General features: G+C 41.3%; 2 protein-coding genes and 1 long non-coding RNA gene across 7 annotated transcripts; 2 read left to right on the top strand and 1 right to left on the bottom strand.

Moving 5' to 3' along the window:
• Positions 1–14,894, top strand: LOC119167170 (kunitz-type serine protease inhibitor A-like). 5 transcript variants are annotated; one of them, XM_075866993.1, is made up of 6 exons: positions 1–110; positions 6,091–6,267; positions 8,416–8,595; positions 10,650–10,853; positions 13,958–13,996; positions 14,712–14,894. In XM_075866993.1, the coding sequence occupies exons 1-5, from the start codon at positions 59–61 to the stop codon at positions 13,987–13,989; spliced, it is 645 nt and encodes a 214-aa protein (XP_075723108.1). In that variant the 5' UTR covers positions 1–58; the 3' UTR covers positions 13,990–13,996; positions 14,712–14,894. The 5 variants fall into 5 exon arrangements, with proteins under 5 accessions (XP_075723108.1, XP_075723111.1, XP_075723109.1 ...); XM_075866996.1 differs by having other exon boundaries at positions 13,958–13,988; XM_075866994.1 differs by lacking the exon at positions 14,712–14,894 and adding an exon at positions 14,480–14,667.
• On the bottom strand, positions 500–21,191 carry LOC142765650 (uncharacterized). The gene is made up of 3 exons (XR_012884343.1): positions 21,159–21,191; positions 6,937–7,022; positions 500–1,537 (listed from the first exon to the last, which is right to left on the bottom strand). It is a non-coding gene; the product is annotated as an uncharacterized LOC142765650 (long non-coding RNA).
• Positions 19,415–27,818, top strand: LOC119168332 (BPTI/Kunitz domain-containing protein). Its single transcript, XM_037419736.2, has 4 exons — positions 19,415–19,508; positions 20,209–20,385; positions 26,256–26,438; positions 27,653–27,818. The coding sequence occupies exons 1-4, from the start codon at positions 19,451–19,453 to the stop codon at positions 27,733–27,735; spliced, it is 501 nt and encodes a 166-aa protein (XP_037275633.2). The 5' UTR covers positions 19,415–19,450; the 3' UTR covers positions 27,736–27,818.
• Positions 27,819–28,000: the final 182 nt, after the last annotated feature.

The following is a 28,000-nucleotide window of genomic DNA, read 5'->3' on the forward strand; positions in this document are numbered from 1 at the left end:
GTTTGTTTCATGCATGATGTTTTCTTTTCACGAAACTAAGGCGGATGCTTAAGGGACCATGAACCTTGCAGGCGTGCTTCTTCTTCTATTTTGCATGGTGTTCACGCAGGGTACGTTCGTGATATTTTATCTCCTATCATGCTGAAACATATAGCATCACGTATGTAATTGTCTCAATCTATAGTATCCTACATATATATTTCTGGGGAATTATATATCAATTTCCTTTTCCTAATACTGCTACACGCGGACTTTCAAAATGATGTATCAAGATAAGTGCGAGAAATGTACGACAAACCTTTGCATACAGACAAAACGGTGCTTTGCAGCAAGTGAAAGCTTTAAAGACTCCCTGTTTTAGAACGATGTCTTGGCGTGAGTTACCGCGCATGGATGAAATACGATTAAAGTTTAGGAACACATAATTAATAGTGCCTACACCACGTGATGTAAACTTCTCCGTCTACCAGTACTAGTCGGAGGTCTCACCTCAACACTGTTTACTTTTTTTCTTTATTTTACATGTTCACTTTCAGCTGTGATGTTAAACCAATTCAACATAAGTTCACAGGAGAAGCAATGCAGATTTAATTAAGGTGACCAGCTCAGTACCGAGTTCTTAGAGCGTGTCTGCCTTACCTAAGTTGTTAACAAGTTTGCAGAAAGGGTTATTTTGAAAATTAAGATCTGCAGATATTTCAGCCATTTTCGACTGCCAATTACTATGAAGACCGCGCACTAATATGTGCTCAAGTTGCATGCATTATTTGTTATAGACCATCGGAAACCTACTGTCATAGCTCTGCAAGTGTTGCCACGTGCTCTAACGTAGCTTCGCAAACTATAATACCGTATTTTACGTCAATAATAGGCTGGGCTGTAATTAACTCCACAGGTTCACTTTAAGTCATTACAACGCAATATAAAACCAGTTTAGCAGCGTCAAACGTAAGAAATAGTTAAAAAAGGGTGGTCAGAGGCATTGTGGTTTCGTACTCTACAACTGAGGCATCTTAGCTGCGCTGCTATTGCAGTGATAAAATCTTTCCACATTTGCGGATGATTTCTCCCATAACAAATAATAAGAGGATGAAAGACTTATACTGTTGGTACATTGAATCCTCTTAAATACTGCGCGAAAGGAACATTCGTACTTGGAACATTTGTGGACTATTTGCTGTCGTTTGTTACTTGACCAATAAAATAATACTGCTTTGAAAAAAAGATAAAAAGAGAAGCCAGTTCAAGCTGTAGTTATTTCTGCAATTTTGTCTCCCTTTCATGCACTACCTTGAAAAAACAAGGCCTGCCACAGCAAATAATATTGCTACATGCATGATGACATTTTGTGGGACGATGCGCGTGTGTGCCGGACGAAGAGTGGTCTCCGCTCGCTGTCTGGTGAACCGGTCACGCCGCTGCTGCTGGTTTGAAATATATTTCATCCACAGCCTCGTCGATACGGCGTCTCTTCTCTTCCGTAACAATATTGAACTTGTTGCTCCTCGATTAAAGATTACTACTAGCGTAGAAAAAACTAAAAGAGAAAAAAGAAGGAACATAAAGAGCGCTCTTATCTATCTCTATTTATTCCTGATTTTTTTTTCTTAGTACAGTACTTCAAGTATACGTTCCAAGATTAGATCAGAGAAAACATGGTTTGAAGTCAGCCAAAATATTTTATTATAGGTGCCTTCTGCTCTACGCTTTGTTCTCCCAATTTTAGGACGTATGTAAAAATTCGCTTTGTGGCTCTATACACGTGTCGATTACATGAATGTGAAGAATTTCTTATTGTTTTGCAAGTGACTTATCTATGTGTGATTTATGAAAAGATATGACTGAAGAAGAGAGCAGATACACAATCTTTTGCCATATATTTGTATAAATTAAACATATTAAAAAAATAGTGTGGCTCGAGAAAACCTTTTTCCTGTCTTTTTCAAAGCAACAATGTGATGTTTTTTTCAAAGGCAGCAACCGGTTGTTGTTGTTATTTTTCAAAGAGACAAAACCACTAGCCTGTCGCACTCATCCTGTTTTTTTTTCTTTTTTCGTCTGTCATGAAATTCTTTGCTATTATAATTTTTTCTTGAGGCTGACACTGAGCTGCGCTGTGGCAGTACGATACTAAAGTGAGCCAACGTTCCCAATCAGCTGCATCATTTATCGAACCGTTTGCTCATGCGACACCCCTAGTTCAAAAATCTTTTATGTCAAGATTTTATCTTGTATACCTTGAACTTTTGCTTATTCGGATATGTTTGCCCGACACTTCTAGTATATTCTTCATTCATATCTGCCATTGTCTTTACGTAATGTCGCATTGGCCTCTTCATACAGTACATACATTATGAAAATTGGGTTTAACCAATTATTCACAAGTGTTCAGATATCTATTGACCATGCCACTATTCAATACGAAGCATTTCTCAGTGAACTGCAGGAACTTTAGGCACATCTATCTATCTATCTATCTATCTATCTATCTATCTATCTATCTATCTATCTATCTATCTATCTATCTATCTATCTATCTATCTATCTATCTATACCACCTACGTGTGGCCTCTTTAGGTAGGGGTAGACAAAAATGGCCTCTTTAGGTTGGAGTAGACAAAAATTACAATTGGCAAGAAAGAGGGTTTGGCGAATGGCATTGTCTCATCATTACGGCAAGAACGAACATTCGTAATTGAAATGCAAGAACGTTGAAAAAAAGTTCGGCAGATCTCATGTATTTTGGAAATCGATATTATGTGAAGCATGCGGAGAAACCGTGCACGCATTGGAAGTTCTTTATTGGGCGACACGTCATGAAATTACACTATACACATATGTGTAATTGTTGCGCGCATAGACATAAATTGAAGTGTTCAAAATATTTATACAACCAGTTATTTGCACTTGTGCGACGATGCCAAGAACGACATCAGTATTAGCAACACCAGAACCGATGAGCTCATATGAAATTTTGCTGTTCGCGAGAATGGTACGCATGTACACTGGTACATAAATCGGCATCAGCGCAAGGTACTGAACTACAATTAACGTTAACTCGACGTGACGGCTGTATTATAGAACTACATATGTAATGTTTTAAAAATTGGACAGTCAGAACTGCAATCAAAACTTACGTTTCACAAACATTAATGTTAATTTGAAATGTAGATCCGAGGCATGCCGTGGCTTCGTGATATAATGCTTGATTGCCCCTAATAATGTTTGGGTTCGATTCCAGCGGGGGTCTGACTTTATCCTTTGCAATCGTCGCGTCGACGCTGCTGATGTCAGGTTTTCCTGTGGATGACTGCCAGTTGGGCGTGTTCGTAAAGGATCATGATGAAACAAGCGCAGAAATACACACACTCAGAGAGGACACAGACAAGCGCACCTGCCAACCGAAATTTTCCGACACACGAATAATTGACAGGCACAACAAGCGGACGACGAAAGAAATAATGGAAGCGCATAGAATAAGGAAAGGAAGAGACAGTGGCGTCAGTCAAGCGTCAGTTCTACTAACAGATGCGGAATTTGCTTTTTTGGACGTCACATAACCCAGTGTTTTTCTCTGTGTTACGTTTTATGTGTTTCTTGTTTCTTTGTTTTTTTTTGTTTTTTTTTCTGTTTTACGTTTTCTTTTCTTAGTTCTTGACACGTGTTTGTTTCCGGTTGTGGGCGCGTGCATATCTTGTTATATCACGTTGTTGATGACGACAGGGGAAGTCGGGAATGACGTACATGCGTGTGATGTATTTGTTAGTGTTCGTTTCGAAATAAAGTTTTCAGTTGCTAGTAAGCGCTTGTCTGTGTCCTCTCTGAGTGTGTGTGTGTATTTCTTCGCTTGTTTCATCATGAGGTTTTCCTAGACGCGCACGTGTTAGAACGAATCCTGAAACACTTTTCTGAGTAACCATATAGTTCACTGGAAAAGCTTTTATCCTCACAAATTCAACGCCGCAACAGTTTTAAGAATCCGTCCAGTACAAGTTCAGTTACAAAGACTTGTCACATGCTGCAATCGCATTCTCTTTTCTCTTGTCCCGACGAAGGCGCTGGGAGCTAAAAAGGGAGATATAGGAGGGGAGGGCAAACGAAAAACTTCACGCGTGCCCCATGACCTAGGGCACTTTTTTTTTCTTCGAATACGCGGCTTTTTTTGTTTGATCGTGTGCCCACGCGTGGACAAGTGGTGGCCTCTCACGGCGATCTCTGTAACGACGGCGCGCGCCATGTTCAAATCAGCCAATAGCTGATAGATGGGCATTCTACGAGACATTTTTAAGCGTCTTTTGTCATTTGTGGAGGGAAGAAAAAGCTATTTTTAGCTGACTTTGATAATTTATTGTGAATTCCCGGCTGCATGCTGCGCTATAACATTTGGCTCGCGTGTTCTCGGGAGCCTCTGCTTTTGATCGGCAGCGTTTTTCGACCATGCTCAAAAAGTGTTGTAGGGCATCTTCAAGATTGCCCACTGATCTTCTCGTTACTCCTGGCTAGATACTGAATTTCATAATTATTATGGGGAGTTTAACATCCCAAAACCACCTTATGGTTATGAGAGGTGCCGCAGTGGGGAGCTCAAGAAATTTTGATCACGTGGGGTGCTGTAACGCGCACCTAAATCTGAGTCGACGGGCATGCCGCATTTTCGCCTCCATCGAAAAGGCAAACCCCACAGCCAGGATTCTATCCCGCGACCGGCGTGCAGCAGCCGAGCGCCTTAGTCACTATACCACCGCGGAGGATCCAGACACTAAGTTCAATCACATGTCGCTCATAGCCGCATACCAGTGGCACATACCCACTCGCGGGAAGTGTTTGCCACTGTATGTGCAAACAGTATGTGCCACTGTCTGGCGGGAAGTGTTTGACGACGGACGCGACGAAACTGTGACATTATTCATGTCTTGAGCAGCGCTTCATAGTCGCCCAGCTATCTCACCCTCACATACTAATTTTGGTTCACGCCAAGTTAAAGGGGTGATCACGAAAGCACCGAGACATGAGCAGATAGATAGATAGATAGATAGATAGATAGATAGATAGATAGATAGATAGATAGATAGATAGATAGATAGATAGATAGATAGATAATAGATAGATAGATAGATAGATAGATAGATAGATAGATAGATAGATAGATAGATAGATAGATAGATAGACAGACAGACAGACAGACAGACAGACAGACAGACAGACAGACAGACAGACAGACAGACAGACAGACAGACAGACAGACAGACAGACAGACAGACAGACAGATAGATAGATAGATAGATAGATAGATAGATAGATAGATAGATAGATAGATAGATAGATAGATAGATAGATAGATAGATAGATAGATAGATAGATAGATAGATAGATAGATAGATAGATAGATAGATAGATAGATAGATAGATAGATAGATAGATTTGTACGTGAATAGACGCCACAAGTGCTTGCAGTACGCAAAGAAATGCTTTGCATTTAAAAATGAAATCAGCAGAGTTGCCTGGTGATTGATAAAATATATGTCGAGGTCTCAGCAGGAACTTAGTCTTAACAATCTGCGTGGCAATCAAGTATTCCACCACAGAGCAGCGCCATCGTTTTGTAACTGATTCGAAAAAAGACCTACGCTGGCGTAATGCTGGGGAAATGTCAGTTGTGGTTCTAATTCTCACTATCTCATTTTATGAACATTCAATATGTACTCCTATACTACAGGCTTCAGATGAGGTCAACGTCATTTGTAGTTAAGCGCCATTCACTAAAGGCTGTCTACGTAGCACTATACAGAGCTGCAATGCCCGCAAACACAAGCGCTGTATATTAGCTTCACACTAATGGTACAGGTAATGCCCATGTTGCTGTTGGCGTCGTTAGGCAGCCATAAAAAAGTGGTTGTGTGAAATTTATGCCACTGCTCAATAATTATCTTTTGCGTGCATTATTTAGAGTTATTTTAGCGAGATTTTGTGACGTTTTGCTAATAAAAAGACCACACGACAGTCACAGTCCCACTGCAAGCTTTTCATGACATCTATTCTCATGGTTCATGGGATTGGTCGAATTTTAATTATTCCTATTTTATTTTTCAGCTGTAGGCCGAAGATGGAAATGTTACCTTCCACCTGAAACCGGTGTTTGCCGAGCGCGAATCACGAAGTGGTATTTTGATCGTAGGACTGACAGCTGCAGATCATTCATCTATGGCGGTTGCGGAGGAAACGAGAACAAGTTTTCATCAGAAGAAGAATGCCTCGCCGAATGTGCCCGTAAGTGCTGGTCATTTATCAGCTTCGGTCGCAAAAAGAGTTCTCTACTTTGCCAGCAAACTTCAGAAAAGTTTTTGTGTTTTTTATATACCGAAAACCTATAACTTTTAAAGGGGTACTGACAGCATTGTTCAAAATTGTGTTTACTCTTCCATACAAATCTTGCATATACAGAGACGACTGTAAAAGTGTGAAGCTCCTAAAATGTAGATAATATAACTTAAGTTGATAATAAATATAAATGTCCCATGGTGCACCTGCTAGTATCTACACTAGCTTGACGTCAGCCTATAGCACAATAATGGCGTCTGGTACCAAAACTTCTAAAATGGCCACTTGTGCGTTGCCAAAACATTCAAGATGGCCACTCCTGTAACCATCATCGAAGTCACGATGCAGAGTGGCCGTGGGAAAGCCGGGATATTCTGGGCGAGCACGTCGCGAAAGAGTCATACAGTGTTGTGATATTTGGGTACGGCGAGAACCGAAACTAGATCTGGTAAACATACTGCGATAACTTTTCAATGGTAAGCCCACCCTAATCACTCAATCTTCAGGCTCTTGAGGGGATTGCTTTTTCTAAGGTGGTAGGTATTAACCACTGAAATTTTATGTTTACGTAGCCCTTTAAAACGTGCAATATAGATGCTTAAGGAGAAAATATTCTACCATTTTGACGTCTTCGTCTATATTTTCTTCCCACGTAATTTTTTTCGTGGCAGAGATATTTTGTTTTCATGGTAGGCGTATTTCATCTGAAATAAACAAAGACATCGCAATCATCCATTTTTCATGCAATGAAAACAGTAGCTTCAACTCATTTCCTAAATATTTTTCTACAATCATGTGACTGCCATCAAAGCTTTGACGTCACACCCAATTTTTCTTGGTGGGATCAGAAATATTATTCTGCTGCCATTCTCCGTCTATGCCAGGTGTGAGTGGGTGACCGGCGGGAGGCTCTCCTATCCGTAACAATGCTATGAACAAAACTTTTTCGGTTACCTAATTAAAACCATATCTGTTTTTTTTTGTGCAGGCTGAAATCAGTTGTAAGATAGGTGTTTAAAAATATTATTTTTAATGCACCAAACCACGCAATTTTGCCAACAGTGAACGAGCTGAGAGTTGTTTTTTTCGAGTCACACTACAAGGCCATTTTCTATAGGCAGAACCAATTATTTCACATCGGTTCTTTTACCTATCTAAGCTTCTTGCCATTCACGTGAGTCGAAACTCGCCATCTTTCTTATTTACACCTGCTATATATTGTGATTTGGTTTTAAGTGTATGTTTTTTGTCTATTGGAAAAGTTATAATACGACGATTTATTTTACCTGCTGTGAGCTCACTTGGAGAATGATGTCTAGGTCTATTTCTGAACCTATTTGCGCCATGAAAGCAAAAAACACCCGCAATATAGTAGAACATTCAGAGAACACCTCAGGTATTTTTGAAATACTCACAAAAAATAAAATTACTGGTGAAAAATACAAAAGACAAAATTGAATTGAACGTGACCATAAGGCCGAGAACTGCTTCGAACACAGTCCAAAAATGAGCCCAGGGTCGCCACTTATGTGGCTCTGACTTGAAGTGCGTAGTTGGCGCTTGACCTGAGCATTAACGACCTTTAAAGCGCGATGCTCGTTGACCACTTTTTCTAAACACACAATCAAGTGTGAGGCCCATGTGATGGCTTTATGCTCTTTCATAGTAGCGTACTAAGTAGTCTAAATCACCAACCGCTTTTTCTAAACAGTTTTTGCAGTGCTACTCTACAACACTAAGTGATGTGTTTCGGGGGCCTTCTTTAATTTAAGCAATCCCAATAGCTCTTGCAGGCCCTGGTATGGATTCGCTAGCGTAAACCATACGCTCTATTGTTGCTTCTCGTTATGAGGCATGATTAAATCAATGAAAATAAGGGGCTAACTGCTATCAAGGGCCTCAATGTCGGGCCTCAACTGCGGGCTGTTCAGAGGGGCCATAATGTGGATATCAAGCTTCACCGGGCTATCCCAACGTGGAAGTGGCCTGCTGCGCGTTGGTTCGAGAAGCTCAGTATTAATTTCACATCCATCATCCATCCATTGAAAACCACCATCACCAATAATGATTGCAATCTGATTTCAATTTTTCTTTTAGCTCGGAGGCACATACCACCCAGCTGCTACAAGGAAACAGAAACTGGTCGATGCCGAGCACGACAACCAAGCTGGTACTTTGATTCCAGCCGTGGCCACTGCAAAGTGTTCATCTACGGTGGATGTGACGGAAACAAGAACCGCTTTTCTACAGAGGAAGAATGCATGGGCACCTGCGCTCGTAAGTTCTCCTGAATCGTCTGTTTCACTACAAGAAATGTATTCTGATTTTATCTTGATATGTCAACCTAAGCATTTAACCCTCTGTTAAATAGAAACCTACTTGTTGTTTTTCATCTTTCTTTCTGCAGTATGTCCTGCTAAGAGTAATCGTGCGCTTTTTTTTTGTACAGAACACACTTTGGTCTTGAATGTCGCAAAAGCATCCCAAGCATTACCACACACAAAAAAACAATCAAATAAATTACGGTGACGATGAATTTTTCAAAGACAGTTTGAACACTAACATCCGTGTACTTTTCCCTTTTTGTGAATTGCACATATAATGATCTAGAATATATTGGTTTTACATAAGTGTTTCAGTGACCCGGTTTAGAGTGGTCTTCGGGTGCCCCTCTATCCCATCACAATAGCCTTCATAATTTGTCGGTCATGTTTACCACCGTTCTGGCTCCTTCTTATGAATCAATTGAATCACGCTTAAACCCCAGCTGCTTTCTTTCTCGCTGAGTATTTCTTACTCGCCGCTCAGCACTGAGATTCTCAGACCCTGTCTGTTCATGCATGTCGTACACAAAATCATTATCATCTGTCAAGTTAGATCCACACACTGCTTCTTGGCCGTTTTCGGACTACAGCGCAGACTTGGCACGGGCGAATTCCCAAACAGGGCATTCACGACATTCACGCATGAGCTTCAGGTCGCAAAAGTACCTGCTTATCGGTTAATCGACCATTGCTTATATGAATCATTCCCAGCGGTGGCTTCATGCATAACCGACCAATTTAACACACGTAACTTATATGCTTGCTTCTAAGCAAATTGCTCGCGTTTTCCTATCACTGAGTAGCTAAACGCGCGCAATTAAAATCGAAATTAAGCTATCATATACAGTCTTCGTAAAAGTCTGTCAGCAGTGACATACAAAGATTTTTAGTATTGCTGTGTGATATTCTTATTGTTGTTGACTTCACATTACCTATTGTTTGCCACTGCTGTCGTGCTAAAAGGTAGCTGTGGGTCTTTGTCAAGCTGCCTCTTTTGGAGAGCAGCTTTTACCTGCAGCTGTCCTTCATCAAGCTATTGATGAAAAATGAACATTATTATTATTATTATTATTATTATTATTATTATTATTATTATTATTATTATTATTATTATTATTATTATTATTATTATTATTATTATTATTATTATTATATTAATTTCACCACCATGTAATACGTTAGCTCAAATGAATTTCGCACAGCTACTAATAAGAGATGGCCAAGTTGAATATAAAACTTCATCAGTCGACGACCTTTATTCTTTGTGGACCAGGCAGACATAGCTGTACACTAACGATTGCAGGACATTGGTTTAGCGAAAATGGAGTGTGCTGTATGTTAACCTGTTCATGTCAGTTTCGAGTGAATCAGTGAAGGTTGGAGGAGGTTAGAAAAGAGGCAAAGTAAAAAATTGTTAACAATGGTGTATCAAATAGGTTGCTACGTATCTGACAATATAGTTTATAAAGTTTTTTTTATTTTCTAAAAGGTGATTCATAAATCAAGGAATATTAACAATTAACACAAAAAAGAAAAAAGAATTAAACGCTTTGCGGAACACAGAACACACATACTGAAGAACTGACCACGCTGGCTTGCCTGGCTGTGTCGGCAGATAGTCTAAATTTCAGTTAAGGTGCAATTCAATCGATCAGCCCTCACTTTTAGATGTTGTCAATAAATGTTTTTCCTACCACCACATAATGAAAACTAGAAATCACACTACATGAAAAAAATATAACTTCAATAATATAGAAAAAAACACAAAAAGCTTTGTTGCACTTAATAACAACTTCATTATGGTATTGTTAAATAGAGGTCGTTATTCTAAGAACAAATAGTTACTAAATGATGTGGTACAGTTTCACTTACGTTGGGAACATTACCTTTGCATACATGATGCATTGTGTTAAAAGAAGGTTCTTATGAACAACTCATTGTCTACATTGCCTTCAATTTTTCCTCTGAGTGTTCATCGTAATAAATCCATTTCCTCTCGTTTTGCAGCATCGTCTCGGTATCCTGTCGTCTGCAGCCAGAGGCCAAGCCTTCAGTCCTACTATTACACTTTTTTATACTTCTATCAATATGGACAAAGGGTTTGGTATTTCAACCCTGTTGAGGCCATTTGCGAGCAGTTTCAACCAGGCCAGTTGCCAAAGAGTTCTAACTTTTTTCAAAGCTGCCAGGCATGTTCAAACACATGTACCAGTAAGTGTACTTTTGTCTTTTTGGGTTACGCAAACAACACGCGGAGCACTGGAGTAACCACGCTAAGAAAAACAAGTACTCCGTTCCTGTATATTAGGTAGAACTTATGGCAGCCCGATATAGAGCACCCTGCCCATGCGTGGACGTTTTGCTATCCGCAGGGGTCGGGCTTAATCTTCATATAACATATTTTCTCGGCCACTATAAATAACGGAAACACCGCGTCGCACTGTTACATGACAGTTCAAAACTTACGCATGGCGTAAGGCTTTTTACGTGTAAAAATAAACGCCAACAACCAACAGTTTTTTGTCACTAACTACGTAGCTAGGAAGGTGTTCCAAACCAAATGCCAAACTTGTAGGAAAAATACTAGTCTTATAAGGGTTGAGAATGAAATACCGAGACGCTTAGCGGCGAACTTGTTGGCGCTCACACGGAACAAAAACACTAACTCAGCTAAGACGAGTCAATGAAAAGACCGACGCATGGAGCTGCAAGAAGTCGTTAAAGTGGGACTGTGGCTGAAAGTCTTGTCACTGGAACAGGGAACGCGAGATTCTGGAAGAGAAAAAAAAAGTTATGGTGTGAAGGATGAAGACACTGAAACAACAGAATAGACACTCCTACTGCTTCTCTGTCTCTTCCTTCTCCCGCTAGATCTTCGGCTTCCACTTTATTCGAAGGCATGGACCAACTAGCCTGGTAACGAGTTTTCGTGGAAAATCACTGCAAATGATCGATGAACGAGTGAACTTTTCTCCTTGGTGTCAACAGTGTCGAGATTTGGGCCTGTTGGTGCATTGTGACGACCGAAAATAGCGCGAAGAAACGGGGACACAAGACGAGGACACACGGCACAGGCGCTAACTTCCAACATAATGTTTATAACCACCGCACACTCGCCTATTTTCTAAGAAATTAATTTTTTGTGCGCATCATTCATGTCATGTGATGTTATTTTTCTTGGTGATATAGGGGAGTGTGCGGTGGTAATGAACACTATGTTGGAAGTTAGCGCCTGTGCCGTGTGTCCTCGTCTTGTGTCCCCGTTTCTTTGCGCTATTTTCGGTCCTCCTTGGTGTCTTCACCTTTGCGCACGGAAGCCCTTCAAAGCAAAGGCGACAATGTCCACAGTTGCACCTTTTAAACATTTACCGCAAGCAACTCATTAAAAATAAATGTGCGCGTTATACCAAACGTAGAAACAGACGGTGTAGAATATGCGAAGAGCATCGTTCTTTTTACAAGCTGTCTTCCTAGTTTCAATACATCCAGCACAGCTCACATTAGTATTTGAAACAACCCACTCCGAATTCCCACAATGATTGAGTTGTCAAATGATAGCAATATAAAAAATGCTTATAAAATATATTTTCCTATTTACTGTTTTGTGGTGTGACATGACGGTCAGGTATCAAAAATAAACAAAAACATACTGCCCTGTGAATTGACATAATGACAAATGGGACTGTGAATTCCTCTAGACAAGCATCGATATGTTAAAAAAGCTGCCACACTGTTCCCATGAGCATTTATTTCAAATAAATTGATTATACTTGTAGTAAATCCCGTTAACAAGGCTTAGTGCTGCTTGAAGGCTTAAATAAATCTCGCTATGTCAACATATATTTAATATCAATATTTCACGACCAAAGGTGGTTAGAGAAACCTCCTAATCCTGAACCAAGCAATAGATAAAAATTGCCTTCATTTTATTCTCTCTCTCACTAAATATATATGTATATACTGATTTAACAGACAATAATGCCAAGGGATGTATAGGGGAAGGTATTAGACCCAACTGTATTGTAAATGTGTATAAATAAATGTGGGTTAAAAGATAACTTGCCGTGAGTGGGTTCTGCTCACGGCAAGTTACCTTTTCACCCAATTTTATTTCTGCACAATTACAATACAATTAGGTCTAATACCTTCCCCTATACATTCCTTGGCATTATTGTCTGTTAGATTTTATTGATATTGTGTCTGTCGAAACACGAGAAAACGAGTCCCTAAGTATACACTACTTTCCCTTTTATATATATATATATATATATATATATATAAATAGTCTAGTAGATCCTCCGTGAGCGGTCACAACGTGGTTTATTTCGACGTTTCGGCCTAGAGTCTGGCCTTCATCAGGAATGTGAGCTGTGATTCCTGATGAAGGCCAGACTCTAGGCCGAAACGTCGAAATAAACCACGTTGTGACCGCTCACGGAGGATCTACTAGACTATATGCAACGCTACGGCCACTCAACCACCATGCCTGCCTATATATATAAATATATATATATATATATATATAGTGTAAACATTGGTAATACATAAGTAAACTTTTGTAAAACCGGGAGGCTTTGTCAGAAGTTCGGGTAATTTACAATGCGCCCACATCAAGCGGAAACTCCCCTCAAAGTTTGTCAACACACACATCAAGCTTTATTTCTTTATGTTTATCAGTCGTATTCTTGAACATTTCTCTTCAGAAATATGACCAGCAACTAACATCTGAAGAAGTTTTGTTGTATGTACTAGAAGGTAAAGCGGACGAAAAAACATCTTGCCGCTCCCAGCGACCGCCCATTCTTTTGTCTTTTCTTCCACTTTCCTTTTTCATGCTTATATATAGCATAATCACTACATTACAGTTAAAACAGTACATACCCCCCTTGGACTCAGTGTCAGTGGGTCCTCAATAATGTTGTTTCAGACAAAGAATCCCCTGAATTTTTTTCTTTCGTACACCTAAACAAAGGTACAGAAACAAAGGCACGCAGACGTTTGTGTTGTGTCATTGTTACTTAAAGTTTATAAAATGACTTGGCTATCAATACGAAACGTGGTGAAGCTTATGCGGTTGCAATATATAATCTTCGTGACCCAAATCACTGCCACAGAAGGTTTAACTCGAGGACGTTGTTCGTGGTGCATGGGCAAAAATAGAGGACTACATACGATAATTTTACATGAAAGTGCTTTGTATCAGCTAAACACCAGGAAAAAATATTTGAGAGTAGATCGTGTATTCTCCTAGTGAGAATAATTGATGTATTTACTGATACGCCTAATATGTTATTCTGTGTGTTTTTCTTTTTCAGAATATAATAGCTGCTCCAGTAATCCAGAGTAGTATGTAGGTATGCATTTTCCAAATGATTATATGTTGTGAGTGCTAACACACAGGGCTGCAACTTGGAGTATGAAAATTTACAAAAATACACCAGCGCATATCGTCAAACGGAACAAAAGATGATTGGCATAACGTAATAAGACTGAAGGGCAGCAGGGTGGCTTGCAAAATTAGCAGGAGTAGCTGATATTTTCGTCAAACTCAGTTTTAAAAAGGAATTTCAGCTGGCCATGCAAGGTGTAGGGACAGTAAGAAAGACAAGCGGTAATCACTCAGTGCAAAGGTATTATTACCTAGTTGATGGTAATTCTAACCAATGATGAAAGTAAGTTTGCGTGACGAAATTTAAAAAAATGATCTTGGGCAATAAACATAATGTGCATGCATTATACGCGATGAATTGGAGGTCATTCAGAAAGATCATCATCTATCAGTGATGTCGAGGTAGATTGATGTTGATGACGAAATATTGCCGCATGGTTTCGCATAGGAGAAACACGCATGGAGGAGGGGAAAGAATTTTGACAGAGCCACTTAATTCGTGACCTGGCTGAACGAGCAGTACAACGCAGAGTTGCCTTGGGCGTGAGAATGTTTCGTCAGAATGAAGGAGCAACGCATTCATTTGTAACCTCAAGTGATAATGACGCAATCAATAAAAAAACCTTTTGCTCAACAGTCGTTTTCCCTGTCTTTATCTCTTTTCGTCCTTTCAACTGCAGATATGCGGTTCTTCATCATCTAGAGTGTTAAACCAGACTCTACGGTAGCAGTTAAAAAGGTACTACGTCCTTTTGTCTGGCCACACTTCTGGAATGCATCAAGAGCTTTAGTGTTACCAGTGCAAACTGTTTATTTTTAAGAGCTGACATTATGATGCAAAATAAACTTTGAGGAATCATGCATTTTCGGAATATTCAATGAAACCTTAAAGCGTTGATGTGCTGTACACCAAAAACTAAGGGGCTGCGAATTGCCTAGGCCACACTTTTTTATAACGAATTGAAGTTGCGCAATGAACCCCGTTGCATATCTTTTTATCCACCAAACTAATACGAAATAGCAAGTCCCGTTTTCGAATACTACAAAACCGAATGCCATCATACCTTGCACAATAAAGAATAATTTTCTTCCGAGTAAAGAAACAAAACACACAATTCTAAAAAATGTGCACTGCTTGCCTTAAGTATTCTCAAATGTTTCTGTATTCGTTCTCGCTGTACCCAGCTGCAATGCGTTTTCTTGTACTGTTATTAAGACAAAAAACTTTTCTTGAATATGCAATACCTTGAAATAGCATCAATATTCACTCCTTTTTAAAGTTGTAGAGAGATTCATAAGAACAGCTCATTGGTTCCCTGAAGCATACGCCTAACAGTGTACTAACACGCGAAAGCCATTGTTTCTGGCAATATTGCCGTGATCTTTACGATATATGAACGGTGCTGTTTTACTATTACAGCAGAAGTCCTATGGTCAAGGTTAACCATTTCTTGTAGACAGACAGCTATCCTAATGATGAACGAGCACAGCCTGAATGACCACTCAAGCATTCTGTACAGATGGTTAAACAGAAGATTCAACGAGCTGGGATTTCCTTTAGTTTTCTCATGCATGCATTCTATAAAATTTTAGAGCGGATCTGTTCAGTTCGAGGGTCGCAGTGTATCTTAGCCATACAACACTTATAACGTTAAACCATCACACGCTGAATCACCACCAGATTATAAATACATAATTGAGCAAAGTTTCAAAGTTTCAAAGTTTCAAAGTTTATTTGCAGGAAAGAAAAAAAAATACAAAAACTTCCCTGCGGGAGGCAAAGACTAAAGGCTAAATAGCCTGACGAGGTCTTGACCTCCTGATACAGTCTGCATCAGTGCCATATTACACATATTCACAAATCAATAACATACATATACAAATAAGTGACATTATACATCTCTTATTTAGTTACATAGCTTATTTCTACATGATATACATTCAGAATATGTTTTACATAAACAGGAAACAATTTTGGTATCAAACGATTCTGTTTAAGTATCATTGTTCACAGTAAGAAAAAAAATCAACTCAGTATACAAGTATTCCTAAATATAAAAGCCTATGGATCTACTATGTCTTTAGTCAAAAGAAGAAAGGATTTATGATGACATTTAAATGACAAGGTGAAACGTGTTCACGAGCTTTCAACCGACCAATCTATGTGCTACTTAGCGCTAGCTGCTATATTAATTTTAATCATGTAAGCACCACCAATTCACTGGGACTGTGGAGTGCGTGCCGTACGGGCCTGCCAGTCCCTTTTTATTACTGTTCTTCCAAAACACTATAATACACATGTTAACATGATTACTTCACTTATTTAAAGACTCCATAGGGTCCGTGTACAACGAAGCCTCAAGCACCAGCCTGCCTCTGTCATGCAACACACAACTGCCATATAGAGGGCCCTCTTTCGTGTTTGATTTTTTTTCTAATTACGTTTTACGTAATGAAGAAAATTACGCAGTTGAGCGATAGTGACCAGTAGTGGGAAACAACTGTTGCAAAATAATAACGGGGGAACTTGGAGCGTGCCGCACTCTATCGAAGAAGAGGAGGCAGAGGGTGAATCGGGGCACGCGGACGTGGTCGGGGCAGTTCGCTCCTAGAATTGGCAATAAGCGGACGTCTCTCTTTCACGTCTGGGCGAAGACTCATTTCGTTACAACAACTATGGGGGCTACAAACAGTCGCTGTAGTGACCTCGTAACCACCTTAAATGTACACCTTTGATATTTGTTCAGCCACGAATGCATAGCAAGGTAAGTAATTTTACTGTGAAAACTGCAATGACACCGCCACACTAGCTGATTTCAGCACCGTAGTTGTCTGCGGCTACCGCCAGTTCCCGTAACCACCACATTTCCGAGAACTAAGAAAAAATGAAATAAAGAAAAAAATATCTAGAATCAGATAGGATTTGCATCCCAGCCCGCTGCGTGTCAGTTAATTATGTTACCACGGAGCCCCACTGATGTTTTTTTGTTTTTGTGCAGAGCCATGCTGTAGCTAGAAACTTCTAAAAGAAAAGTCATGTCAAACAAGTAATGATTTCAAAAAATATGCCGTGGTAGATGAGTAAAACAACTCCGAGACATCACACAATGCGAATCACGCAACAAGTTGGTCGTTGAGTGCTTCACACCTATTTAAAAAAAACTCAGCTGCATTTATTCATCAACATCACCCACAAAGTGTACATAACGCCTCAGAGATGTGTGGCGGATAGCAGAATTCTCCACAAAACGGCAAAAAAAATGGCATATAGTGGGTGCTTGCATGTATTCATCGTGAAACTTCTGATCATTTATGACGTAGCGAGTGCAGCCACCCTGAAAAGGTGGACAAAAGCATTGGGGTAAACGAACAACTTCAGTTTACTATTTCATGGGTGTTGAAGGAAGTAGAGAATACACTTTAGTACGGCGAGTGCTTCTTTCCTTGCACTTTCGCTTTGTTTAACCTATAGCTGTTCTAGTCACTTTAGCGAACTTTGTGATTAATCAGCTGGTTCGATCTCGGTAGTGAAGTATTGTTCTCGTTCCGCAATAGGAGGAACACCACCATCCACGTACGCACTGCGGAAGGCTTCGATAGACTGACGTTGTTGCGACGTGCGCCTCCGACGACGTTACGAAGGGCGCCTCGAAATCTCACCGCTGCAACCACTGTTTCGAAAGACGGCGACACCAACACAGTCCCGAAGGCGCCACTGCTTCGAATTCCACCGGGAAGGTCACCAGCCGTTTGGTAGCGTAGGTTTCTCAGCTCGCGACTACTTCTGTGCAGAGCTGATAGACGAGCGGACGACACGACGGTGAGTTAAACAAGGTTTATGTACAGCATATATACAGAGGCGTTAAAAATTCGGCACTGGGGCCGACAGAGACTCGAAGAGCCGAGCTCTCCTCTCTAACACATAGGTCTGCTCTAAAATAGGACTCCTGCTCTCGACGCGCCGCAGGGCTTCTTTTATATGCACCGGGTCCAACCCAAATGTCCAACCAGAAGCGCCGCTGGTCATGAGGTCAGACTCCTCCAATGGGGTCGCCGCTGGGCCGCGTCATTCTTTCTCATCGAATCTGGAGAGGCTGCGCTGCAGGTGGCTGCACCCAAGGACGAGTGACGTCGCTAGGCATTGCGTCAGCCGCCAGAAAGGAAGACGCCGGTTGTTTACTCGACGGGCTCGCGGGCTGAGGTTACTCACTGCACGTGCACGCCAGAAAGGCGCCGTCGAGTGTTGACGCCGTTGAGTTGTTCGCGTCAGGCGGACTCGCGGGCTGACCTTGACACAGATTGCCTTTTTCAGAGGCACGTTTGCTGCGGACTCGCAGGCATATCAACGTACAACCTTGTTCATAATTTTCTGCGGTAAGCTAGGCATGGCTAGTCGTCCGAAAGGCAGTCAGTTGTAGTCGGAGCTATCAAATTGGATTAAAACAGTCCATTCATCTCGAACTATATAGCTATATTTGCCTGTGTAAAGACTGAGTCAGAATATCGTAGCTCATGCATGCCCACCATAGGCCATCTCGTAATCATGTGTTAAGGAACCACACTGATTATATTTTTGTATTTGTTCTTCTCAAACAGTTAGTTTTAGGAACTTAGTATTGAATAAGTCCTCTAAAATGACTGGCCAGCCCTAACATCACAAATACCAAATGCACAATAGCGAGTTTCGTGAATTTTTGGTAATACCGCCCGCTACTCTACACCATAAAATAACGGTAGTTTAAAATGATTTACGTTGCTTAGAGTGGACTTTTAAGGTGGCTTCTGGAAAACTCTTGAGATCATGTACCATGTATTGTGTCTGAAGAGCATCGCTTTCAGAATGAACGATCTTATCATCCAGTAGACACTGTATAAGGTTTTGATCAAATCGAATGAAGCAGTATTCATTTTTTTAATCAGCTGGGCTAGTTCGTTCATTCAAAAAGCGGCCGGTTTCAGTCGTAGGGATCAAGTTGGGTTGTGCGAGTGACCTGTTTTGGATTCTCTTGAAGTTTTTCTTTTTATAACCCTTTACAGAAAAGGCTAAATTATAGGAAAGCCAGGTACACAGCCACCTACCTCCTCGATGAGTTCTTCTATTCTACACATAGAAAAAGATTCATCTAGTAGCTATATATATATATATCCCAAAAAAGCAAGAAATACTCCTCATATCTCAATAGACGCACACAAAAGGCCCAGATTCCTACAGCTTTTCTTTGTGGCGACATTCATTCGAAACATATTGCCAGTCAGCCTTCAGTGCGCTACTACTTTTTTCGAGACAATGATTAGACTTTACACTAAGGGTGACATGCAAGAAACAATGCGATCAATTCAATTACGTAGTACAAAAGAACTTGAATTCAGGATGTCGGACGAGTTGTACATTAATCAGATCCTCCACTGGTTAACCCATATGATGGCAGGAGAAACAGGGATGATTGTGCTTCTTTTGAGCATCTGGTTCATCCGATGTAAGATTTTTCTATTGATGACATTTAAGGTGGTTTGTAATATGACAAAAATGAGCTAATTATGCCTATGCCGTTATGTGAGACCGGGCACACACTATGTTAAGCTTACTTTAGTGGATCTTCACAGCACGAAAGAGTTGAGAGCGACACTAAGTTAAGGCAATATGGTAGGGTAAGCAAGTTCTCGTTGTTATAGCGTCATATCTCTAAACACTTCTATGTGGCCTTCACTCTGCGAAATTTTGACCATATCGATTCTTTCTCACTTCTTCCTGGTGGAGTTCTAAGTTTTAAAGTGTAGCACGAAACAAAACGGACCGTTTATTCTCAGTCTATCCGTCTATCCGGACGCACGGGCTGATGAACAGATGGACAGAGGCATGGACGCACGGATGGACGCTTCACCCCACTCTTTGTCATTCACTCCGTTGATATGCACGCCTTTAGAAATTACGTTGCGTAAATTTACATGTTTGAAATCAGATCGAAAATAACGCTGTTCTAAAAGTTCTTCACAGCGCCTCTGTTCTTTTCCTGTATACACAAATCATGAACTCGAACCTAAAAATTTCGTAGACAAGACCAATTTTGTAGATTACTTTGAATAACAGATATATTTCGTTGTTAGCGGTTGGCATGGTTGAAGCTACCTGAGGGAAAGTTGTGCTGTGTTGAACTTTATTTATTTTCATTTCTAAAGCTAGAGCATCACGGCTTCACTGCTGGCTACCCAAAGCTGTTGGACTATGTAACAAGTCGACACCATCATGGTTCTACAACATATGGACGGCCCAATGCACAGGTTTTCTCTACAGTGGCTGTGGAGGAAACTTGAACAGATTTAACACGGAAAAAGAGTGCAACGACGTTTGCTTACGTAAGGCAATTTTTTACAATAAATTCAGCCTTTTTGTTTTGTTGTTGAAAATAACGTTACCTCGAACCTCAAAATATGCTCAACTGTACGCAGTACGAGGAACAAAGCCTTCGTTGCTACAAATAATTGAATTCAGCTAAGTAGTTCACTACAGTTTTTTAATTCGTATGTAACTACCGTACTTATCAAACACGTACTTTTGGAGACTGCTTCACGTCGCGTACACTTTGTGCTGTTGGAGCCTGGTTCTTTATGAAACGAGTCCTCACGGGTGGAACAGAGGGTTGAGGTGCTCGGCTGCGGATCTGAAGGTGGGGGGTTTGATTCTGGTCACGGCCATCATATTTCAATGGAAACGAACGAGCACAGACTCTTGTACAGTTCGATGTTAGTGCACGTTGAAGAACAACAGCAGAGTGACTTGTTAGGCGAGCTGGTTCACTTTTAACGTCACTTTTGGCGCGAAATGAACATGAGAGGCGGACACGAGAGTTCATCTCTCGTGTTTGTTCATCGCCAAAAACTACAGTAAAAAGAACAACAGATGGTAGAAATTTCCCAATCATTAGGCTACGGTGTCTCTAATAAATATATCGGGGTTTTGGGACGTAAAAACCCAGATATGATTGCTATAATACACAGCATCCAAAGTGGGCAACAAAATTTTTCGGTGCCTGGTAGACTTTTACGCCCCACTCCACGATTTGTGAAGTGCACCTTCGGAGCTACAAATGTTCCTTCACTTGAAATTCCAGCATATCATACGCTCTTACCTAATAGGTTCGTGCTGCTGGTCAGTGCCTCTCTTCGCGCACTCTTTATTTATCCTGTGCTGTTGCCTGTCAACATGTACCTACAGCCATGCCCTATGTCGTTTGAATAGCTTTTGTTTCCAGCATATCCCTCAAATCTGCAGATATTTTCTCTTCATAGCCTGTCACGCGAACAGTAGTAGAGCGTCCTTCATCGATTTATTGTCCAGATACATTGCTCGAATCCATACATTTGCCTTTGTAAAGAACCTAGTTTTTACGGTGAAACACATTGTCATACCACAGCAGACCATTTAGAAAATGTAGTTATCCACCGCCGCTGTCGTACCTGTCCACTCCTTGGAATATCAGTATGTATCACGCGTGTCCGGAGGGTAGAGTTTGATGACAGACCCACAAGAATATTCACAGCATTTGAAAAACACTCCTACTAATATGTCAGTTCGGGCTAACAATCTCAGACATATTCGTAAAACACTCTTATGCGAAGAGGGGGTCAACCTGCTAGCAAAACTCAGTTCAACAGACTTAATGCAAAAATGCGGCAATACAGCAACAAACTTCGGTGGAAACAATGGGTAACATTTAGTCAAAGTTTAAGTGTATTTACTCTACTGTCAAGGATAGGGCAACTAGTAAAAAATGGTCAGAAGCACGCCCAAGCCTTTGAGACCGTTTATTGCCCTCGCGTTATTCAAGGATACACCAATACCGTCACGAGCCGAAGAGTTTGCTGACGTGTACGTGTTTGGAAGAGAAAGTGAACTACCTTACCCACTTCCGCCTCATTCTACATCTGCCATCAACGCAACATTCACGCTGCGGTAACTTACGCCAGCCATAAGTTGTCTCCGTCGACGCTGTGCTCCTGGACCTGATGGAATTACAAACCAAATGATCTCAAATTTGTCGGCAGAATCGAAGAGCAGGCTTTTGATGCATTTCACTTATATTTGGGAGTCGGGAAACATTCCTCAAGCCTGAAAAAAGGCCTAGGTGGTGCCAGTGCTGATGCCAGGTAAAGACAGAACAGAACTGGCGTCATACAGACCAGCATCACTAACTTCGTGCGTAGCGAAGCTCATGGACAAGCTGGCCTGTGTTTGTCTGACATGGTGGATGGAGAATCACAAGGCCCTTCCAGCATGTATGACTGGGTTTGAGCAACGGTTGATTGCACAGGACAACATCTTCGACTTGGTGAGTCACATAGAACACCAACCAGCATACTGATTTTAAACTCTGGCAACATTACTCGACGTTTCAAAAGCATACGACTACGTGCTCCAAGGTGAGATAACTTGTGGTCTTGCATCTATGGGAATATTGGGGCACCTTTTATGCTTTGTTCAGGCGTTTCTTAGTTATTGCTAGATGCAGGGGAAGTAAGAACAGTGCTCAGTAGCTCAAGGAAAATCACCAGAGGAGTGCCACGGGGCAGTTTCCTGTCTCCAATGTTGTTACATGTTGCCATGGCTGGTTTACCTAATGCTCTCAAGACTGTGAGCAAGGTAGTACAAATATCAATTTAGCTGACGACATTTGCATCTGGCTGTCTGAATGTCAGCATAAGCGATTGGAAATGATTGGCTAAAAGAGTTCTACTGTCCACACAATCCACACAAACCTATCTTGAATCAATTGGTCTAACAATATGAGCTGAAAAGTCTCAATTCATGCTATTTCCAGGTATGCGAATACGAGAAACAAGGATGAAAATATTACCTTCTGGTGCATCAATTCAAGAAGTTAAGTACATGAGATTCCTTGGTATCACACTAGACACCAGGATGAACTGGCGACGGGCAGTAAACAAGACAATGTCATCGCTGTCACCCTGTGAAAACAGTCTTCGAAGGATGGCACGAACAAGCTGGGGAAGACACTCAACATCAATGATAAAATTACACGAGGCAGTAATTGTCAATCGTGTGCTTTTCCAATGACCATTGATCTCTCCGAGTGAGTCACAGTGCGGACGGCTGGAAAAACTTCACCGTAAAGGCCTCAGAGTTTCTTTGGGAGTGCCAAAGTTTGCAGCGAGCATAAAGGTGCTTCATGAAGCTTGTCCTCAACTGTTACGTCTTCTCGCCTCTCAACGAGTGCAGACAGAGCTTTGCCAACTTGGTGAATTGAGCCCAGGACGAGCACTACTCAGTCGCCTTCGGCGATGCATGGAATCACGACCTTTCGTGGCCCTCAACACCCTTCGCCATCTTATCATCGATTTTCCTGTACAAAGACAACTTCGACAAGACCCACCTTGATCGCATGAGGATGTCGACTGTCAGGTGACGATTCCACGAATGCACAGCAAGTGTTCCACACCCGCAGCAGAATTACGTTATTGGGCACTTGAATGAGTTGAAGAAAAGTACGACGATCATTTGAAAGTTTTGACCGATGGATCAGTCGACATAGTGCGCGGAGTAAGCGCTGCAGCGTTTGTGATCCCGTCTCTAAAGGCGTCCTGGGCAGCGCGACTTGAGTGCGTTGTTTCATCGACAGCATGTGAAAGCGTGGCAATTCAGGCAGCCCTGAAGAAATTGAAGTTTTGTAGGCAGCAACAAGTCGTGCTATTTTCGGACAGTAAGCCCACTTTGCAGCGGCTAAAACGTAGATTGCTTTTGGATCGATGCACTCAAAGATCACTGAGAATTCTTAAAGACCTGCATGGCATTGGTATAAACATTAAGTTACAATGAATTCCATCACATGGGGGCATAGCGGGTAATGAGGCTGCTGACAGACTTTCCCGGAGTTCTCTGGAGCTTACACCAACGAAGAAGGCTCCCAAAGACAATCAGCGTATTTTACGGGAAGCTGTCGGAAAGCATTTTCACTCGTTATGGCTGACGCCTCACCAGCTATGTGTGACACAAGGGCTATCAAGGGAAGAGGCCTGCTTGCTTCATCGCATCCGAACGGGATCAGCGCTTACAGCAGCATGGCTCCACAAGATCAGACTCTCCGCAACACCCTTGTGCCCGAAGTGCAAGGAAAACGGTTATATAGAACACTATTTGCCAAAATGTCATGAGCATAAGAAGAAACAGCTAGGTTTATTTAAGCAACTGCAACAGTTAGGCTCGTCATGTGACAGCGTGACTGATATTGTGTTTCCGCGTGGTTCCTCAATCTTCAGGAAACAGGTGTCGTGACTTCTCTTGAAGTTTTCGATTGCTACAGACCTCGCATGTGACTGGTGTTAAGTGACAATTATGTTTGGGGTATAGTGCAGCGAGCTAGATTACCGGCACAATGCTGCACGGGGAATAGCGCAAAGGCCACCGTGTTAGGCAGGCTTATGTCGCGCTATGCACGATTTTTATCCTAAAAGCCTGCTCGTGCTTAGTTAAAAAACAGACAAAGGACATTAGCTACAATTATCTAGAGGAAACCAGGCGGGGCAATTGCCTGCAAATTATGCAAGGCTAGATTCGCCGGCTACCTACAATATCCTTAACCTTAACCTTACCCTAGCCCGCCAACTTTGGTCTACCGCAACTTAGGGAGGTGTTCACGAGAGCACCCAAACCCAGGCGTATAGATAGATAGATAGATAGATAGATAGATAGATAGATAGATAGATAGATAGATAGATAGATAGATAGATAGATAGATAGATAGATAGATAGATAGATAGATAGATAGATAGATAGATAGATAGATAGATAGATAGATAGATGGATGGATGGATGGATGGATGGATGGATGGATGGATGGATGGATGGATGGATGGATGGATGGATGGATGGATGGATGGATGGATGGATGGATGGATGGATGGATGGATGGATGGATAGATAGATAGATAGATAGATAGATAGATAGATAGATAGATAGATAGATAGATAGATAGATAGATAGATAGATAGATAGATAGATAGGTAGATAGATAGATAGATAGATAGATAGATAGATAGATAGATAGATAGATAGATAGATAGATAGATAGATAGATACGTTCTAAATCTCTGCTGGTCAATAAGGAATGCTTCACATTTAGAAGAACAGTTGGCAACTAGCTATGTATAATATGGTATATCAAGGGTGGGAAAGAGAGTTGAGAGGGTAAAATTGAGAGGGTAAAAGAGAGTTGATAGTGGTAAACCCACGTACCGTCGTAACCACTCGGCTATCCAGCAACCCTATGAGAGCATAGCATAGCTTATATATTGTAGTACAGAAAGTTGTGAGAAAGAGAAGTCAGGAGCCAATATATGACAGCGAGAGGAAGCAAAACAAGGGAAAGAGCAAATGGAGAAAGATGGAGAGAGAGAAAATGGTAAGAATGAGAAAGAAAAGTGTAAAGAGTGGGAAGAACGACGATGTAGAAACAAGAAAAAGGAAATAGATACAAATAGCTCCCCCAAAAGACCGAGACAAGTGTCGGAAAGACGAGAGAAAAAGGAAGAAGGGAGGAAATAAAGACAAAATTTAATACAAAGAAAAAAGGCCGCTGAACCACGTACCTCCTTTAAACTTGGCACCTATATAGTGCAAAGCTGCCTAAAATATTTTTCATAAAAATGAAGTGTTCACATCATGATGTCCACCTCGGTGGAACAGTGGCTAGTGTGCTCGGCTGCTGACCCAAAAGTAGCGGATTTCATCCTGGCCATGGCGGTCGTATTTCGGTGGAGGCGAATTGGTAGAGGCCCGTGTGCTGACCTATGTCAGTGCACGTTATAGAACACCAGATGGTGAAAATTTGCGGAATAATAATAATAATAATAATAATAATAATAATAATAATAATAATAATAATAATAATAATAATAATAATAATAATAATAATAATAATAATAATAATAATAGGAGTAGTAGTAGTTTGGTTTAGCCACCGCTGTGGCACAGTGGTTACATTGCTTTGCTTCTCCGCCTCACCGCACCATTTCGATGGAGGTGAAATACACCCGCAGAGGACTTTGTTTCGCACAACGTCAGCGCACATTAAAGATGGGCCACATTATGAGCGCACATCCACTCCCGCATGCCTCATTTCCATAACATGATTTTGGCACGCAGAACCACTGAAATTGTTATTCACATTATTAAAGTGTCAAAAACGACTTCCTGTCCTAATTCTTACAGCCCCAAATAAGCGAAAAAGGAACGTCTGCAGCTTGAAAGTGAGGTCAGGCCACTGCAAAGGTTATAATCCAAGGTGGACGTACGACCACAAAGAGGACATATGCCGGGGATTTGTGTACAGTGGTTGCGGAGGCAACGCCAACCGATTCAGCACGTGTTTAGACTGCATGAGAAGATGTAGCGGTAAGTTATTCCTTGGGTGTCTGGCAACGTTGTATGGCTGATATCGTTTATGAGGCATAACACACAAGAATACTCGTTATTACCATATGCTGACTATACTGCAATATTTATTGATTCTTCAATCATGAACCTAACGTGCGATACACATACCAGATACCATCTAAGTGGTGATTATTCTGAGAGTGACAGTTCAATACAGAAGATAATGAAAAATATGACTTGAGATTAGTCTGCGAAACAAGGTCCCAAAGTCAAAGAATGCTTTGGAAGCTCCTCTATAAACTAAGCTTGAAAGTGCTCAATACAGCGGAATTTGTTTGTAGAGCGAGCGTGCAGGAGGAGCCTAGAGCTACAATATCTGGTTAGCAATCGTTTATTGTTCCCTAAAAGCAGGAGCTGGTGCGTGGGGTAATGCAAAAGGGACAAGAGGAGATATGGGAGAGCAGGCGCGCGGTTCGAGTTGTCCCCTGTCTTCACGGCGCCGCCCGACGGGCGGTGGCGGCCAAGGAAAAGGGTTTATATTTTGTTTCGTAGCGATGCCGCAGGTGCCGGCATTGGGGCGCGACGTAAGAGGATGCGTTACAGGTTCATCTTATACTCAACTGTAATCACCTGCTTCGCGTAAATGGCACAATCAAAGAATAAGGTGTGTGTAAAGGAGGAACATCAGAGAACACGGTAGGAGAGTGATGATTAACATCATTTATTATTAGGCAGAAATGACGTAAATTACACTGTATAAATTAGAATATAACGTAAACAACACATCAATGACACGACATGAAAATCATGATTGGAGCAGCTTAATATAATATGAATGTCCATGATGGTAAATTATCATTATATGTTAAAATTACTTCACTACTTTCTTGCTTTCCCAATACTTAAAAACAGCTCCACCACGGTGGTCTATTGTCTAAGGTACTCGGCTGCTGACCCGCAAGTCGTGCGATCAAATCCCGGCTGCGGCGGCTGCTTTTTCGATGGAGGCAAAGATGCTGTAGGCCCGTGTGCTCAGACTTGGGTGCACGTTAAAGAACCCCAGGTGGTCGAAATTTCCGGAGCCCTCCACTGCGGCGTCCCTCATAATCATGTGGTAGTTTTGGGACTTTAAAGCCCACATATTAATCAACTAAGAAGCACAATATTTGCTTTATTGTGCGTATTCCAGTGTGCTTCTCAAGCTTTCTTTTTTTCTTGTACGTTTTTTGCAGGAAGAGACGGTCACTTACGCCGTTGCATTCAACTGACGCCGAAATTCAACGACAAGTATTACGTGGCATGGGAGCCCGAATAAGCTGCACGGAGCACGTGAAATGAGTATATTTATATTTTTACCAGTATTTTTTATGATAAATAAAAAGTATATCACAAGTTAAACAGCTGGGCTTCTCTTGTGTATCTCCGGAGCGATGTTATGAAAATTGTGCACCCATTGTTATATTTCAGATCAGTTCAATAATAAAACACAACTACGTCCCGAAATCACATGATCGATCAGTCGCTGCCTCGTACAAAGGAAAAGCAGACGTGTTTGTGAAAATGCAGCCTGCTTGATTCCT

This window comes from Rhipicephalus microplus, chromosome 6 (assembly GCF_043290135.1).
Source record: "Rhipicephalus microplus isolate Deutch F79 chromosome 6, USDA_Rmic, whole genome shotgun sequence".
Lineage (NCBI taxonomy): Eukaryota > Metazoa > Arthropoda > Arachnida > Ixodida > Ixodidae > Rhipicephalus > Rhipicephalus microplus.

Coding starts and splice junctions, on each gene's coding strand:
- LOC119167170 (XM_075866993.1), top strand. CDS start 59: ATGAACCTTGCAGGCGTGCTTCTTCTTCTATTTTGCATGGTGTTCACG. Junction 111..6,090: donor TTGCATGGTGTTCACGCAGG/GTACGTTCGTGA, acceptor TTTATTTTTCAG/CTGTAGGCCGAAGATGGAAA. Junction 8,596..10,649: donor ATGCATGGGCACCTGCGCTC/GTAAGTTCTCCT, acceptor CTCGTTTTGCAG/CATCGTCTCGGTATCCTGTC.
- LOC119168332 (XM_037419736.2), top strand. CDS start 19,451: ATGATGGCAGGAGAAACAGGGATGATTGTGCTTCTTTTGAGCATCTGG. Junction 20,386..26,255: donor GTGCAACGACGTTTGCTTAC/GTAAGGCAATTT, acceptor TAATTCTTACAG/CCCCAAATAAGCGAAAAAGG. Junction 26,439..27,652: donor CTGCATGAGAAGATGTAGCG/GTAAGTTATTCC, acceptor CGTTTTTTGCAG/GAAGAGACGGTCACTTACGC.